The sequence below is a fragment of the Urocampus carinirostris genome, chromosome 15 (assembly GCF_059441175.1).
Source record: "Urocampus carinirostris isolate Australia breed hairy pipefish chromosome 15, RoL_Ucar_1.0, whole genome shotgun sequence".
In the NCBI taxonomy this organism is placed as follows: domain Eukaryota; kingdom Metazoa; phylum Chordata; class Actinopteri; order Syngnathiformes; family Syngnathidae; genus Urocampus; species Urocampus carinirostris.
In genome coordinates, this window is record NC_142363.1 from 3,696,797 (window position 1) to 3,710,456 (window position 13,660).

General features: G+C 35.8%; 1 protein-coding gene across 1 annotated transcript in view; it reads left to right on the forward strand.

The window, feature by feature from the left end:
* The first annotated feature begins 2,358 nt into the window (after positions 1 to 2,358).
* The window catches only part of LOC148351354 (uncharacterized), a 30,951-nt gene continuing 19,649 nt past the window's right edge, over positions 2,359 to 13,660 (forward strand). The window contains exon 1 of the mRNA XM_088355116.1: positions 2,359 to 2,977. Within this exon, the coding sequence (XP_088211242.1) occupies positions 2,909 to 2,977 (69 nt within the window). The 5' untranslated portion in view covers positions 2,359 to 2,908. The remainder of the gene's footprint in view (positions 2,978 to 13,660) is intronic.

A 13,660-nucleotide genomic window follows, 5' to 3' on the forward strand; every position in this document is an offset into this window, starting at 1 on the left:
GTCTCAATGTATCTTTTAATTCATTACTTCAATAGCAATGTGGTGTTGTGATTAGTCTGCCCTTGAGTTTGCCATACACTTATTATATCACTTGCATTTGTCTTAAAGGTTTCTTGTGAAGATGTCACTCCCTTACTTGGACTAGAAAATTCTAGCTCAGTAATTTTAATATTCCAGCTCGGTTTCATTAATGTAAATCCACACCCCTTTCCTATAAAAACAGTGGTCAGCCGTGTCTTGATTCATATCAAGGGAGAATTTTGTGTGAGTGTGTGTGTGAATGTGTGAAGCACATTGTAAAGCGCTTTGGGAGGTCTTCATTGACTTGAAAAGCGCTATATAAATGTAGACCATTTACCATTTACCATTTGTCATGATGCCCCAAGCCCAGAGTACTCTGTTTAGTTCTTATTTTGCTTATTTGGAATAAAAGTCCTCAACTTAAAAGCCCTCTTCAGCTCTATTTTCTTTGTCCAAATACTCTATCCGAATCCCAGAAGTTGAGCATGTGGCAAGACACGGATTGTCTGTGCCAGGTACCGTTAGGTGCCTGACCTAAAGGGAGCTGACATAGTTGTCTGTCATCTTGCTGCTATAAGTACTGGAAACGCCAAAAACGTGGCTAAAGGCGGGGCAAAAAATACAAGAAAAATGGTGCGTTATGGTGACTCTGAGTTTCTGTGGATAGTATTTTTGCTTGTTATTTTATATTATGGACGTAAAATAAGAAAATAATTAAAATCAGCAAAAACTTTATACAAAATTTGATTAATTTTATCTTTTTTTGCAGTGCAATCTTAAACACCTTCATCAAACCATACTTTCCTTTTTGGGGGTCTCTTTTCCTTCTTTTTAACATTTTTTTCTTCTACATAATTTTAAGTTTTTCTTTCTTTCTTTCTTTCTTTCTTTCTTTCTTTCTTTCTTTCTTTCTTTCTTTCTTTCTTTCTTTCTTTCTTTCTTTCTTTCTTTCTTTCTTTCTTGCTTTCTTGCTTTCTTGCTTTCTTGCTTTCTTGCTTGCTTTATTTCTTTCTCTTGTTTGCTTTAATTGCTTTCTTGATTTGCTTCTTTTTCTTATATATTTTCTTTCTCCACTTACTCTTTCCAATTATCCTTTCTTCATGAAACATTGGTCAAAATCATTAGGAAAAAAACCCGTTGAGTTTTGGTCACCTTTTTCTTTTCTTTTCTTTTCCCGAAGTCCAGAATCAAGAGTCTTCAGCTGGTACAAAATGCTGCAGCGAGGCTTTTAACTAGGACAAAAGAGTCCGATCACATGACGCCGATTTTGGCTAACCGGCATTGGCTCCCTGTTAGCCTAAGATGTGATTTCAAGGTTCTCTTAGTATTATACAAAATCATACATGGACTTGCTCCCTCATATCTATAAGATCTGATTTCCCCCTATGTTCCGGTCCGAGGCCTTCATTCTGAAAGCGCCGGTCTACCGGTGATCCCAAGAGCCAAGAAGTGTTCCGCAGGTTCGAGAGCGTTCTCCATCCGGGCACCGGTGCTGTGGAATGCTCTTTCCCCTGAGATCCGATCTGCAACCTCAGTGGAAATGTTTAAATCTAAGCTTAAAACACACTTCTACTCTATAGCATATGAATAACCTATACTCTTTGTGGACAATATCTCTGTATTATTTGTAATTGCAACATCCTTTGCTGTCTGGTAATCCTGAAAGGGGGATACCACATGTGCGGACCCTTCTCAAGGTTTCTTCATTTTCCTCATGTTGAGGTTTTTGAGTTTTTCCTTGCCCTCATGTTGGTTCCAGATCAGGGGATGGTGTTATAATAGTCTGAGATAATAGTCTCAGTCTCAATAACCTGTGCAGCCCTTTGAGACTCTTTGTGATTAAGGGCTATACAAATAAAAATGACTTGACTTGACTTCTTTCTTTTTTATGTCTTTTATTTTTTCCTTCATTTTCTTTCTTTTCCCCATTTATCATTTTTTTAAATACCTTTTTTTTTACATTTTCTTAATTTTCTCCTATCATATGTTACTTTTTTCTTCGCCTTTCCGTCTGTCTTTCTTTTTCTACTTTTTTCTTTCCATTCGCTTTCCCCCATTTTTATTTCTTGTTGAGTTTCGGTCACAATGACTGTAGTTTGTCTTCTTCCCTGTGCCTTGTAGTACTCGTTTTCCGCTTGCACTACCTAATACTGCGACATCCAGTGGTCCACTGTTAGACACTGTCCCTTTAACTATTACTCCAATTTAAGAAGAGGAAATAAACAGACAAGATAAAGAGACTTCAACTTGCCTCCTCCCTGATCTAAAAAATATGACGTCTTGCAACCAAAGAGCCAATCACAGAGCGAAACGCTCCGGCCAGAGCGACACTGTAAGGCTGGCGCAGCTGCTTCGCATTTGCTTGTGTGTTTGCGTGTGTGTGGGTGTGTGCGAGTGTGAATGCGAAACTACTTGATATTTTTGTCCATTTTTTGTCCATTCCAGAACCAAAATCAACTTCAAAATTAACCTATTAAGTTTAGTCGGGTCGCTGGTGCGTAAGTGAGCTGTCATTGCCGTTCGGCGAGAAGAAAAAAACACTCCAAAAACCAACGGCGACTTCAATGAACTCGAAAAAAGAACCAAGTTTGCTACCCACTCCAAGTCGTTGAATACGCAGTCGAACCTTTAGGGGGGTTGTTTTCTTGTGGGTTGCCTCTTCGCTGCAGTTGGGATTTTGGAGCAGGTGACGGAGTTGTTTTTTGTTTTGTTTTTGTTTTTAGCTGTCAGTGGCAAAACAACAACAACGAAACAACAAGTCTCCCGTGTGCCTTTATGTAAATGAGCTAAGTCGTTCCTTTTAGCTAATGAAGTTATACTCAACATACAGGAGCCAGCAATCCAAACGTATTTGCTCGGGGATAAGCCATTAGCTAGCCAAGTCAACATGCTGAAGACTCTGACCAAGAAGCTAAGAAGACATTCACTCAATGAGATACACCCTTTCCAACTGAAAGTAAGTTTGTGCAAGTTCAATACAAGTAAAAAAGCAGCTGTTAAAAGTGCTCGGTTGGACATCTTACATCACTTATTTTCTTTAAAATGTTCTTGGACATGGTCAATGGGTCTTTTCCAGATGTTTACTAGGTCGACTTTGTAATACAAACACACCAGTAAACATGTCATGTCATTGACCCCTTTTCGTACTTCATTGGATGCCTATGAATGAGAACGATGAGTACGCTAGTATTAACTTAATAGATGTAGCGGGCCAAATATAGTCAAATCATGTTTGAATCCTCCATGTGTATAATATCTATTTGCAGTGGTGTCCAATGTGGTTCCATGGGTACCAGGGTGCCCTCTTAGGTCAATTGACAGGTGCCCGCGGACCTGTTCTCAAAATAGCTGTGCTGGGTCATTGTGATTTTCTGGTAAAAATATGTTTAATTGGTTGTCTTAGTCTATTTAACCCTATTTTTACTATTTAACCTGGTAATACCGTAGTTAAAACATGATAGCTATTTTGGAAATTCAAATAAATAAATTTCTATTTCTTGGGCTTCATTGACATTCTTTTAAAGCAATTAATCAAGATAATATAATGAGAATCTATTCATGCATTAAACAAATGTTTTTATTAATATTTTTATTGGTTACAACGAACTTAATTTCAATTTATGGGTTTTATAAAGTGAATGTGGAAAACATTTGCACTTGTTTTACTTAGCTATTTGGTTAACTTTTAAACTTTTGTAGGTAGCTATCCTCCCACATTTTTAGATATTTGGCAAGCTATCTACTGGATATCAATGTAATTTGCATGCGATCTAGCTAACATTTTACCTTTTTTGCTAATTATCAACTAAACTCTGGCCTCCTTTCCAGCTAGCTAGTTTTTTTTTTAGCTTTCTGTCTGGCTATTTAGTTGTTCCTTTACTCTTTTAGCTATCTATCTAGCTCCGTTTTTTTTACCTGTTTACTTTTTTAGCTAACTGTTAAGATACTTTTTTAGCTATTTAGAAAGCAATCTTAGTTACTATCTTAGAAATTCATATCAAACTGGGTGCCCTTTACACTATTTTGTAAGAAAAAGTAGCTTGATGTTTGAAAAGTTGGAGGCCCCTGATTATTAGTATGTATATGACCAGCAGTCTCAACAATACATTAAACTGTAGCTCAATCAAGAATACAAATCTACACTATAACGTGAGCTATAATAGTCCAAACATATACAGTCTTCGCCCTATAATTTTCCGCAACAAAACCCATGGAAGCGCTTCTCAATTGTTCTCGGCTGTATAATGGGCCTTTTTGGTGTGGAGAAGGCTGCCTTGTATCCTGCATGGGTCACTAACTTGCCCTATTCACTCAGCTATTGTGTGTAGACCAACTATACAGTCACATGGCAGCCATTTTGTGCCAAAGGGCTCCTGTTCAAAGGCCTGGCTGAGGATCCAGGTCAAAGTGTGCCATCTCTATTGTTGAGACATGTTTGTGTTTGTTGCTCTGCTTAGATGCAAGCCTTCATCACTGCCGATCGTGTGGCTGCGTTCCTTCAACTTGCAGGCATATTTTCGGGTTTTGCAACCAACCCAAAATAATATCATTGTTTTGCAAACTTTGATCATTTCAAAGTTAGGTTTTGCATGTAGTGTTAGTGTAAATTGAGCAAATGAGTAAAAATGATCAGTTTTTATTCATCCAAGATGATAAACATTTTTTCAATTGTTAATCGAAAATTATCTGCCCCTGTCCCAAATTCCACAGTGTACACTCTATGTTCATTCAATAAGATAATAATGGTGCAGTTAGTTTTTGAAAGTGCAATTTTATAAGCATGGTTACTGAAATAGTAACTGATTACTGTAACTAACTATTTCACTTTGAAAGAATCATAATTATGCAAACTGAAAAAAATATTTAATACTGTCAAAAATAACGTTTTAACAATTAAACACGACATATTTTTAGCATATTTTGTTTTTAAAAAAATCCGTGTTGCTCTTGCCTTGACTTTCGATGATTGCAAACAAAGTACCTTTTCACCATGGGTCTTCTTGGTCAGCTGGAAGTCCTCTCCGATGGCCGGTGTTATGCCGAGAAATGCATCCCTGCCGAGACTTGCATCCCCTAGCTACTATCACCACTTTTACCCCGTTTTATCTCACTTTTATATCACTTTTCGGGAATGTGATGGCAAACATAGAACCACAACCACTTCGTCTTGCATTTGTTGGGAATGTAATAGAATTCAAACCATTCCTTTTTTGTATTTGTTGTGAATGTAATCGAACGGTAATGCACACCGTATACAAATCACTTTTGAGCAGGTAACATGTTTATTTTGCCCTTTTCTACTCATCGCTCGTATTGAAACTGTTGTGCACTCTACCATAAAGCTTATTTCAGAACCGAAAGCGGCACATAGCGCCAACTAAAAGATGTTAGATATAGATCCTATTCCGTTTAGGCAGAGGGTAGAAAATCTACTGGTCTAGTTCTAGGTTTAATGAGTGGTAAAATTAATAGATCAAACACCATTCAAAGTTAAATTGAACAAAAGACGGCAATTTAATCAATAACGGACAAGACAATATACAACACTTAATATAAATTACAATAAAAGAAACATTCTTCTTTGTTTTTTTAACTGTTTAAATCTAGGCTTAAAACACACGTATATTCTATATTTTATGAATGACCTATATTTCATGTTGACAATATTCTATGTATTGTTTGTTAATGCTGCATCAATTGCAACCTGGTCATTCTTTTGATTTGATTTTGATTTTATACTTTTAATTATTTATTTATTTTTCAATTTTTATTTTATTGTTTGTTAATGAAACGCACATTGCAGCCCGTGAAGGGGGATTACCTCATTCTCAAAGTTAATTCATTTTCCTCATGCTGAGGTTTTTGAGTTTTTCCTTGCCCTCATGGATTTTAGATAGGGGGTAGAATGTAACAATAAGCCTGTAGTTTACAATTGTCAGTGGTCTGTGCAGCCCTTTGAGACTTATTGTGATTAATGCTTATACAAATAAACATGACTTGTTTATACAAATAAACATGACTTGTTTGATGAAAATTATTGATTTGATTAATCTGGGTTTGCGAACTCTGTTTTATTTTTATTTTAGTTTAATAACTGTTTAGCCACTCTAATTTTGGTTGATAATCTATTTTTAGTTTCAGAAATATATTTATGCGTAGTAGCGTTTTAAAGTCAACCTAAATCTGTTTTGTGTCAGAATTTCAAGTCACACAGTAGTACAATTCAAGTTTCAATGACAATTCAAATGAACAACAAGAAGGTTTATCAAATAAGCAAAGAAAGACTAAAAGGTTCATCCAATAAGTAAAGAAAACACATTTCCGATGTTTTCTGAATGGGTATCGCTGGTTTCTCAGTTAATGAGTCCACAGTCAAGGTCAAAGTAATAATCCAATTCCTACCGCGACTTTAATGTGATACTCTATGATGAATTGGAACTTTCTTGAAGTCATGGTCAGTTTGCCACTCAGATTACAGAGACTTCCAATCGTCCAAGGATTCGAGGAATTCTCCCGGAGAAAAAATCCTGGCGTACAAAAGAAATGTATTCAGTCTCTTTTTAAAGAACACATTTTGACAACGTCAAGCTGTCTGCAGCTATGTGTCAAGAAACATGACAGAGACAACTACTTGTAGCCCAAGCTAGTTACAATAACTTAAATTCACGCAGAAAATAGACAAGTCAAGTAATGATATAAAATACAGTCAACAGAAACATCAAATATTATAAGGAGATTTCAAATTTGATTTAAATGTGATAATCTGCTACCACAAGGAACGTTATATGGGTGCACAAAAGCAACCTCTCGATACATCAATTATACTGTAAATGCAAAAAAAACTCACCAAGGCTTGTCTAAATTGGGTTTTCATCCATTGTGGAGAGATTTGGTTTCACAATTCCAAGCAATGTTGTGTTAATGATTGCTATCATAATCACAGGTACTGTCTGTTGTGTACTCATGCGTGCCTATTTTGCCCTATTGAGTTAATGATGTAGATTGGCTATCAGAACTAGAAATAATGTCTATGATGTCAGGGAATAACAAATTATTGTCCGCTAATCAAAATTATTTATTTCCTTTGATAATTACTTTTTATGATCAGATATTTAGTACTAGTTTCCTATCAATTTTTAATATTTTTTTGGATTAAAAAATTATTATTGTATTTATTGAATTTTAACTTTTTAACAGGGGTTACATAAACAAAGATCTTCCTTGCAAACAAGCCTAATGCTTATTTTCTTTCCCGGTTTCTCGCTGGTATCGAGCTATACACACAGAAGCAATACAATTTAGGGCTTATAAATAAAACGATTAATGTCTTACTGCAAAAGTTCACAAAGTAATAGTACTATTATTGCATCACTAGTAAGTAGGTAATTCCATACACTTGTTATAATATTTAAAAAAAATATTTAAAAAAACCCATCAATCTGCCGCAGTATTTGAGTTGCATCACCAAACGTGTATTCATTGTTGTTTGGAGATTTTTGCTCTTTAAAGTAGCTCAAAACTCTCCTAGGTGTTTGTTACAGCTGAACTTCATGAATTGAAAAGCACTTATTTGTACGCCCAGAATAGTCACATGGTATACAGGTCACTAAAAATTGCAACTACCTTGAGGCAAAATATGTAGGTTACAAAAAATGAATCTGATGTTAGATTCACCGATAAAAACTTTTTATATTGATCATTCTTCAACCTAATTTTTCTGATTCTGTTCAATTCTGCAATTCATTTAACCTCACCTTAATTAGACTGACATTGTATAACTTTTATACTGCTTGCTTAGTGTTATTACATTCCTTACCAAAATTTTCACTCAAAATGCATCACATGCATACAGGTAGAGTTTTTATTAAACAGTTCATTTCATATGTGTCCATGCATCCCGTTAAAATTGTATTTGTTCTAGGCAATCACTAAAGTCTCAAAGGGCTTCATGATTTTATAGTAAATCATGTCTGATTCCCAAAGTCCATTTATAATAGATGTAATCAAATTTTCAAAAAAACTATTCAATTCAGCATTGATTCCCTTTTCATTTGGAAATAGCCCTAGTGGTAAGCCGAGAACTCACAGGAAAACCAATTTAGGATAAAAGAAAAAACACTAAGATGCAAATACAATTGGTGGGTTTTCCCTTCTAGGGTGATAACCATGCTGAAACAGATGCCAGGATTATGGCCAACAAATGAAATTATAAAACTAATTAAATAAGAGACTGTATAATTGTCATGAGTTTAATGTAAGCAAATTCTTCGGAGCGTGGCTCCTGAACACTGGGAACCACATTTAGCAATTTTTGCAATGTTGTGAAGTACTTGCAAGTTGAAAATGTTTTCTTAGCCTATGTTTCACACACATTTGTCTAGAAATACCTGTTCATGTAGAAGATGCCTCTTAACACTACTGGCATTGAATGAACCAATATTCTTTTTTCAGTTTACAATCATCCCTATCATGGACTAAAATGGATTTGAAATGGCCTGTATCATGAGCTATGTAAACCGCTAGTGTATTAAAAGTGAATCTTTGTATCCACCGGCGCGTAAGGTAGAAATGCCAAAGTAGGTGATAGTTCTTCCTTTACTGACTCAGTCAGCCATTCTCAAAGGATTGTTGAGGGAGTCCAATAGAACCCAAATGAATCAGTTAAGATTTGTAAGGGAATGATGCTTGTATGCACCTAATATGGTGTAATATATATACATACATATATATAAATTTGTCTTCCAATAAATAAGCAACACATGGTTAATGTGAGTGTTCTTATGTGACTAGGCTTTTAAACATGTTGCGCAAAGCAGAAATATTCGTCCTTTTAAATTTCTTAAAAAAAGGAACAATCTGCTGAGCATTTAAAAATGTTTTTAAATAATGTCTATAAAGTAATTTTAAATGTTTAGGAAAAAAATACTTTCCGAACAGCATTTTGACTGACATCCCACTTTAATGGAATAGTTGAAGGACAACATTTCCTTGAAAATCAATAGATTGTAATAAATATTAATTTTCTATCTACTTTACATTTTCTCGGGTAAATATAAACAAAAACTCATTATTAATTTGCATTTATAATCCTTCCCTTTCTACCCTTAATTGGACAATAAGTATTGTGTTTTTTTCTTAAATAGATTTTTCAATTTATTCTCTGACCATTACTGTAAGTTTAGTTTTAGGGTCATAACGGACTAGCTGCATACTCATTTATTTCCAAGGGAAACCCAACCTCCAGCTATGGACACTTTAACATAATCCAATCAAATTTGTAACAAGGTTTTACTTTTATTATCATGGGTCTTGTGGCCAAAGCATATGTTTTGGGAAAAGCTACATTTTGTTTTTACTTACTGTCTATGCATATGCTATGAAGGGTTTGTGACCCACTTCTGTTGCAAAAGTCTGCTTTCTATAATATCAAGTATTGCCAAAAAGAGCAAAAAAACATACTTCCTTACGTACAATCAATGCAGCATATACGTACAGTAATTAAATTAATAACACATGATATTCACTAGGTGTGCATTTAAAAAAGTTTAACAAGCCCATCATCTGCTATTTGAAGAGCACATGCTGTTTTGCAGCATTTAGGTGGGAGCAAGATAAGAAAAATCCTGCTGAACATTTAGCCCATACGATGCCACGGTTCAAAATATTGCACAATTCAAAAATGCAAGTGGCAGATTTCGTCCGACCTTTCAATGACTAAGAAACCCTAAAATCCTCGTTCCTTGTTTTCCCATTTTGTTTAGTAGTCTATAATTGTAAGCAAATACAACCTACATACTGTACATGAAATCGTAAACAGCCAAGCACGTTCTGTATTTAAATGGAATCATAAACATACATGGTATACAGTCACAAATTAGTACTTTCAGTTTAGTTTATTTTTGGTTGTGTAGGAGAGAAAATCAAAACATGCATTTTTTTTTTTTTATTTGCAGGATAACCTCTTGGCCGCTTGGCACTGACGCTGCAACTTACTACTATTTTAACAGTTAACTAGTCGCCGACTATTGAAACGATTACTCTTTTGTCCTTAAATTTAGCATTAAGATATAATTATGTGGCAAATAATAGTAAACACAAGATAGGTATAATAAAAATATATTTTATTATGTATACTCCGCATTTGTACTAAAATAAGGAACCCAATTAGGCCCTGTGCTCAGTCAGCAGAGACATAAATCCATTAATAAACATCTATGTTTTAAGGGACGAAAAGATCTAGTAAGCATTTTTTATCCCAGTCAACCTAAAAGAGGCACATTAGAAGCAGTAGAACAGTAAATAAAACAAATATGATTTCCATTTTGTAAAGAACTTTCTGTGGTCAAACACAAAGTTTAACAAAAAGTCTTTAACGATTCTCAACAGTTTATTCTCAAATGGTTTTAATGACTGAAGTTTTAACACCTGACGTTTGTTCTTTGGACTGCATGATTTAATTCAAAATACGATTGTCAGGCACAGTCTGGTATAAAGCTCAAGCTTTCTTTTGCAGCAAAATATATGCATTTAAAATGTACAATGCAATTAATGAAAACCTTATTGGCTTGAATGTTACTTTAATATTACCGAGTCGAGTCAGGATCTGCTTCGTTAAACTGTCCGACATGCTTTTTAAAGGATTTGCAAAAAACTTTTTTCTTTCAATTAGGCATAGGTGTATTATTTCTCCCCACAATCATGCAAATTAGTTCCATAATGTTTCATGTGCAATGGATCTCGAGAAATTGATTCTCAAAGCAGACCTCATATCCCCTATAGCTGTGATGTCAACAGAAGACAAACACAAAACAATGGCGCGTACCATTGAAAAACAGACGGTGATTACAGTAATCAGCGATCCGCGAATGCGTCGCACTTGTTTTTTTTTGGAGTAATTTGAACTTTGCTTACTGTGTCGCTGGGGGACTTCTGACTATTTTGTCCAAGGTGCTTGCTTTGATTATCAAAATCTGCATGCGGTAAGTTTACCTACTGTCGTGTACAGCGTGCTTTCCTTTTTTGCTTTCTTTTAGGTATGTGATTGCGACTCTTCCTTTGGTGTTTTTTGCCGCGTGTCTTGCATTAATGTAATATTGTCCAGATAGGACTCCCAAATCTTTCCGGGTTAGCCCCGCTAGCAGTTGGCTTGGTCACTGGCCGGCTAGCCTGCCATGGCAATTGTTTTTCCTACAGCTGGGTTCGTCTTTGTTGCAGTAATTACTTTTTGGTTGTGGCTCTTGGTTATCCTACTGCATGTTTTTGGTTGGAAAGCCATTGTTTTTACCATTTTTAGTAGCCGGCTAGCCTGATGTGACCCTGCTGGTGTTGCCCCTGTTAGCTCTCTGTGTGTTATTTTCATCTCAGAAAAGAAGTGGCATATACCAATGACATCTACATATAAATATTGTGCGAAAAACATCTACTAATTTCTCATATTTTGTTTTAACGTTTGGGTATCCCTTTAAATGTTCATGTGGTACAGAACCACCGCCATCTCTGCAAACATTGCAAGTAGTCTTTATCCGCTCTATCCAGGCTATAATTCTCCAAAACTTTAGAAGTTTAGGTATGCATAGTTGATGCATAGTCACCGCCATTTCTGTATGTTTATGCTAGAGTTTTAGAAAGAGACAGTATTACAAATGAGCGACTCTCAGAGGGGATTTATTCATGTAGAGATGCCTTCTCTGTTGGAAAAATGTGTCTGGCAACAATAGTCAACAACGATTTTAATTGTCGACTATTTCTATTTTTGATTTTTGTTGACAATGGCGACTAATTGTTGCAGCCTTACTCGGCAGTTTGCTAAAAACAAGATGCACACTTCATAAATCTCTTTTAATACAATAATTGTTTACAGTTAAATATGCGATGTGAAGATGGGCTCCACGAAAGATATTTGAGCTTAAGGTCAAACTCCGCGGTCATGGATAACTCCAGGTCGCTTAGGCCGCGTTACTGAACTATTCCCAGGAGCTTAGCCTAATCATGACTAATTGTACTACACTGTGGGTAAGACTCAGCAGAGTGTGTGGGAAAGACAATCACCCATCTTTGACCCCTTCATCAGTGCACTATTATGAGAGAGGAGTGTGACAGTGTTCATGTGTGCAAGAGCAAAGCCGATGTGTGTCTGCGCGCGTGTGTGCTTGTGTGTGCACACTGTGACATTGCCATTGATCCAGCTTAGCGAGCTGCTCAGCCATGCAGGGCACTGACAAGGATTTCATTCAGCTGTTTTTGACACACTTTGTCCGTGCAAGCAATGTCTGCACAAAATCCGCCTCTATGGTTGAATAAATGTAAAGTATCATTTGTGTATAAAGAGACACTTATAATAATAATAATAATAATAATTTCCTTTGTATTGTCATTCTTTGTAACAATGTACACAGAACGAAATGTCGATACACCTGACCCGTTGTAGCGAGTCGATGCAGCCGCAGCCAACAGAGGGCGCCGCCATTATACCAATTAGGTATGTCTCGGCCGAGGCGCGAACCAGCGACCTCCCAGTCTCAAAGCGGGCACACTACCATCTAGGCTATGTAATTTGATTGAAAAAAAAAACACCTGCAACTACATCTTATCTCGCTGTAAATCTATAAACATAGCAAAAGTAGTGAAATAAATATTTAAAATTGAACTGAATACACATTTATGCACAAATATAGGGTCCCACCCTGCTTTCTAGCACACTGTTTACATATTGTCATACCTATGCAAATATTTGTACAAGTGCATCAGGTTTACTTTACAAAACCAGGTTTTATAAAAAAATATTTGAATTTCAAACAGAAGCGTTTTCAGAATTAAACATTTGGTTTGTGTATCTAAAATGAATCACTTTGGGTGATATATATAGACTCATAAGGCGCACTTAAAAACGCAAATCTGGTCTGAGATTTAAAAGTGTGGTTTGCAAATTACTTGTCGGTGAAATTAGAAATGCATATCCATGTGCGTTAGTATACAAGTTTCCACAACATAACCACAGTATTTGTGCAATGATCCATCATGATTGTCGCAGCGGTGAGAGCGCAGAAACCTAACCACTATACCAACAGTGATGTAAATGACATAAATAGGGCATTAAGGTTTTATCTCATTATCACACTTTTCACACAAGGTGCCAGAATGGGGAAAAGTCATCCTGAAAGATATAATAGCATTGTCTGATTCATCATCAGTTACACCAAAAATTTGTTTCTCGAGTTGTTCTTTGTATTCATTTATGTCTTTCAGGATGACTTTGTTTTTGTCCAATCTAGCAACGTGACCAAAAATAGTGTGATAATGAGATATAATCAAATGCTTTTTCGTATATTACCTGTACTGCTGGTGGTCTAGTGGGTAGGTTACTATAAAATGAGAAGGAAAATGGTTTAAAACCAATGAAAAAATAGTTTTGTCACTTTGAGTCCCTGTAGCTTGTATCCTTCATTGTGCTTTTTAGCACTTAATTTTGGTTGCAGGACCCAATACTGGGACATCTAATGTTCAAAAAATACACACTGTCCTGAAACGGTATTCAATGGGATTAAGACTGAGATTGAAATCGCCTTACCTCATGTGATTTGCAATAAAAAAATGGCAGTTTTACAATATTTTTACAATACTTGAAGGGGAAAGGAATCTC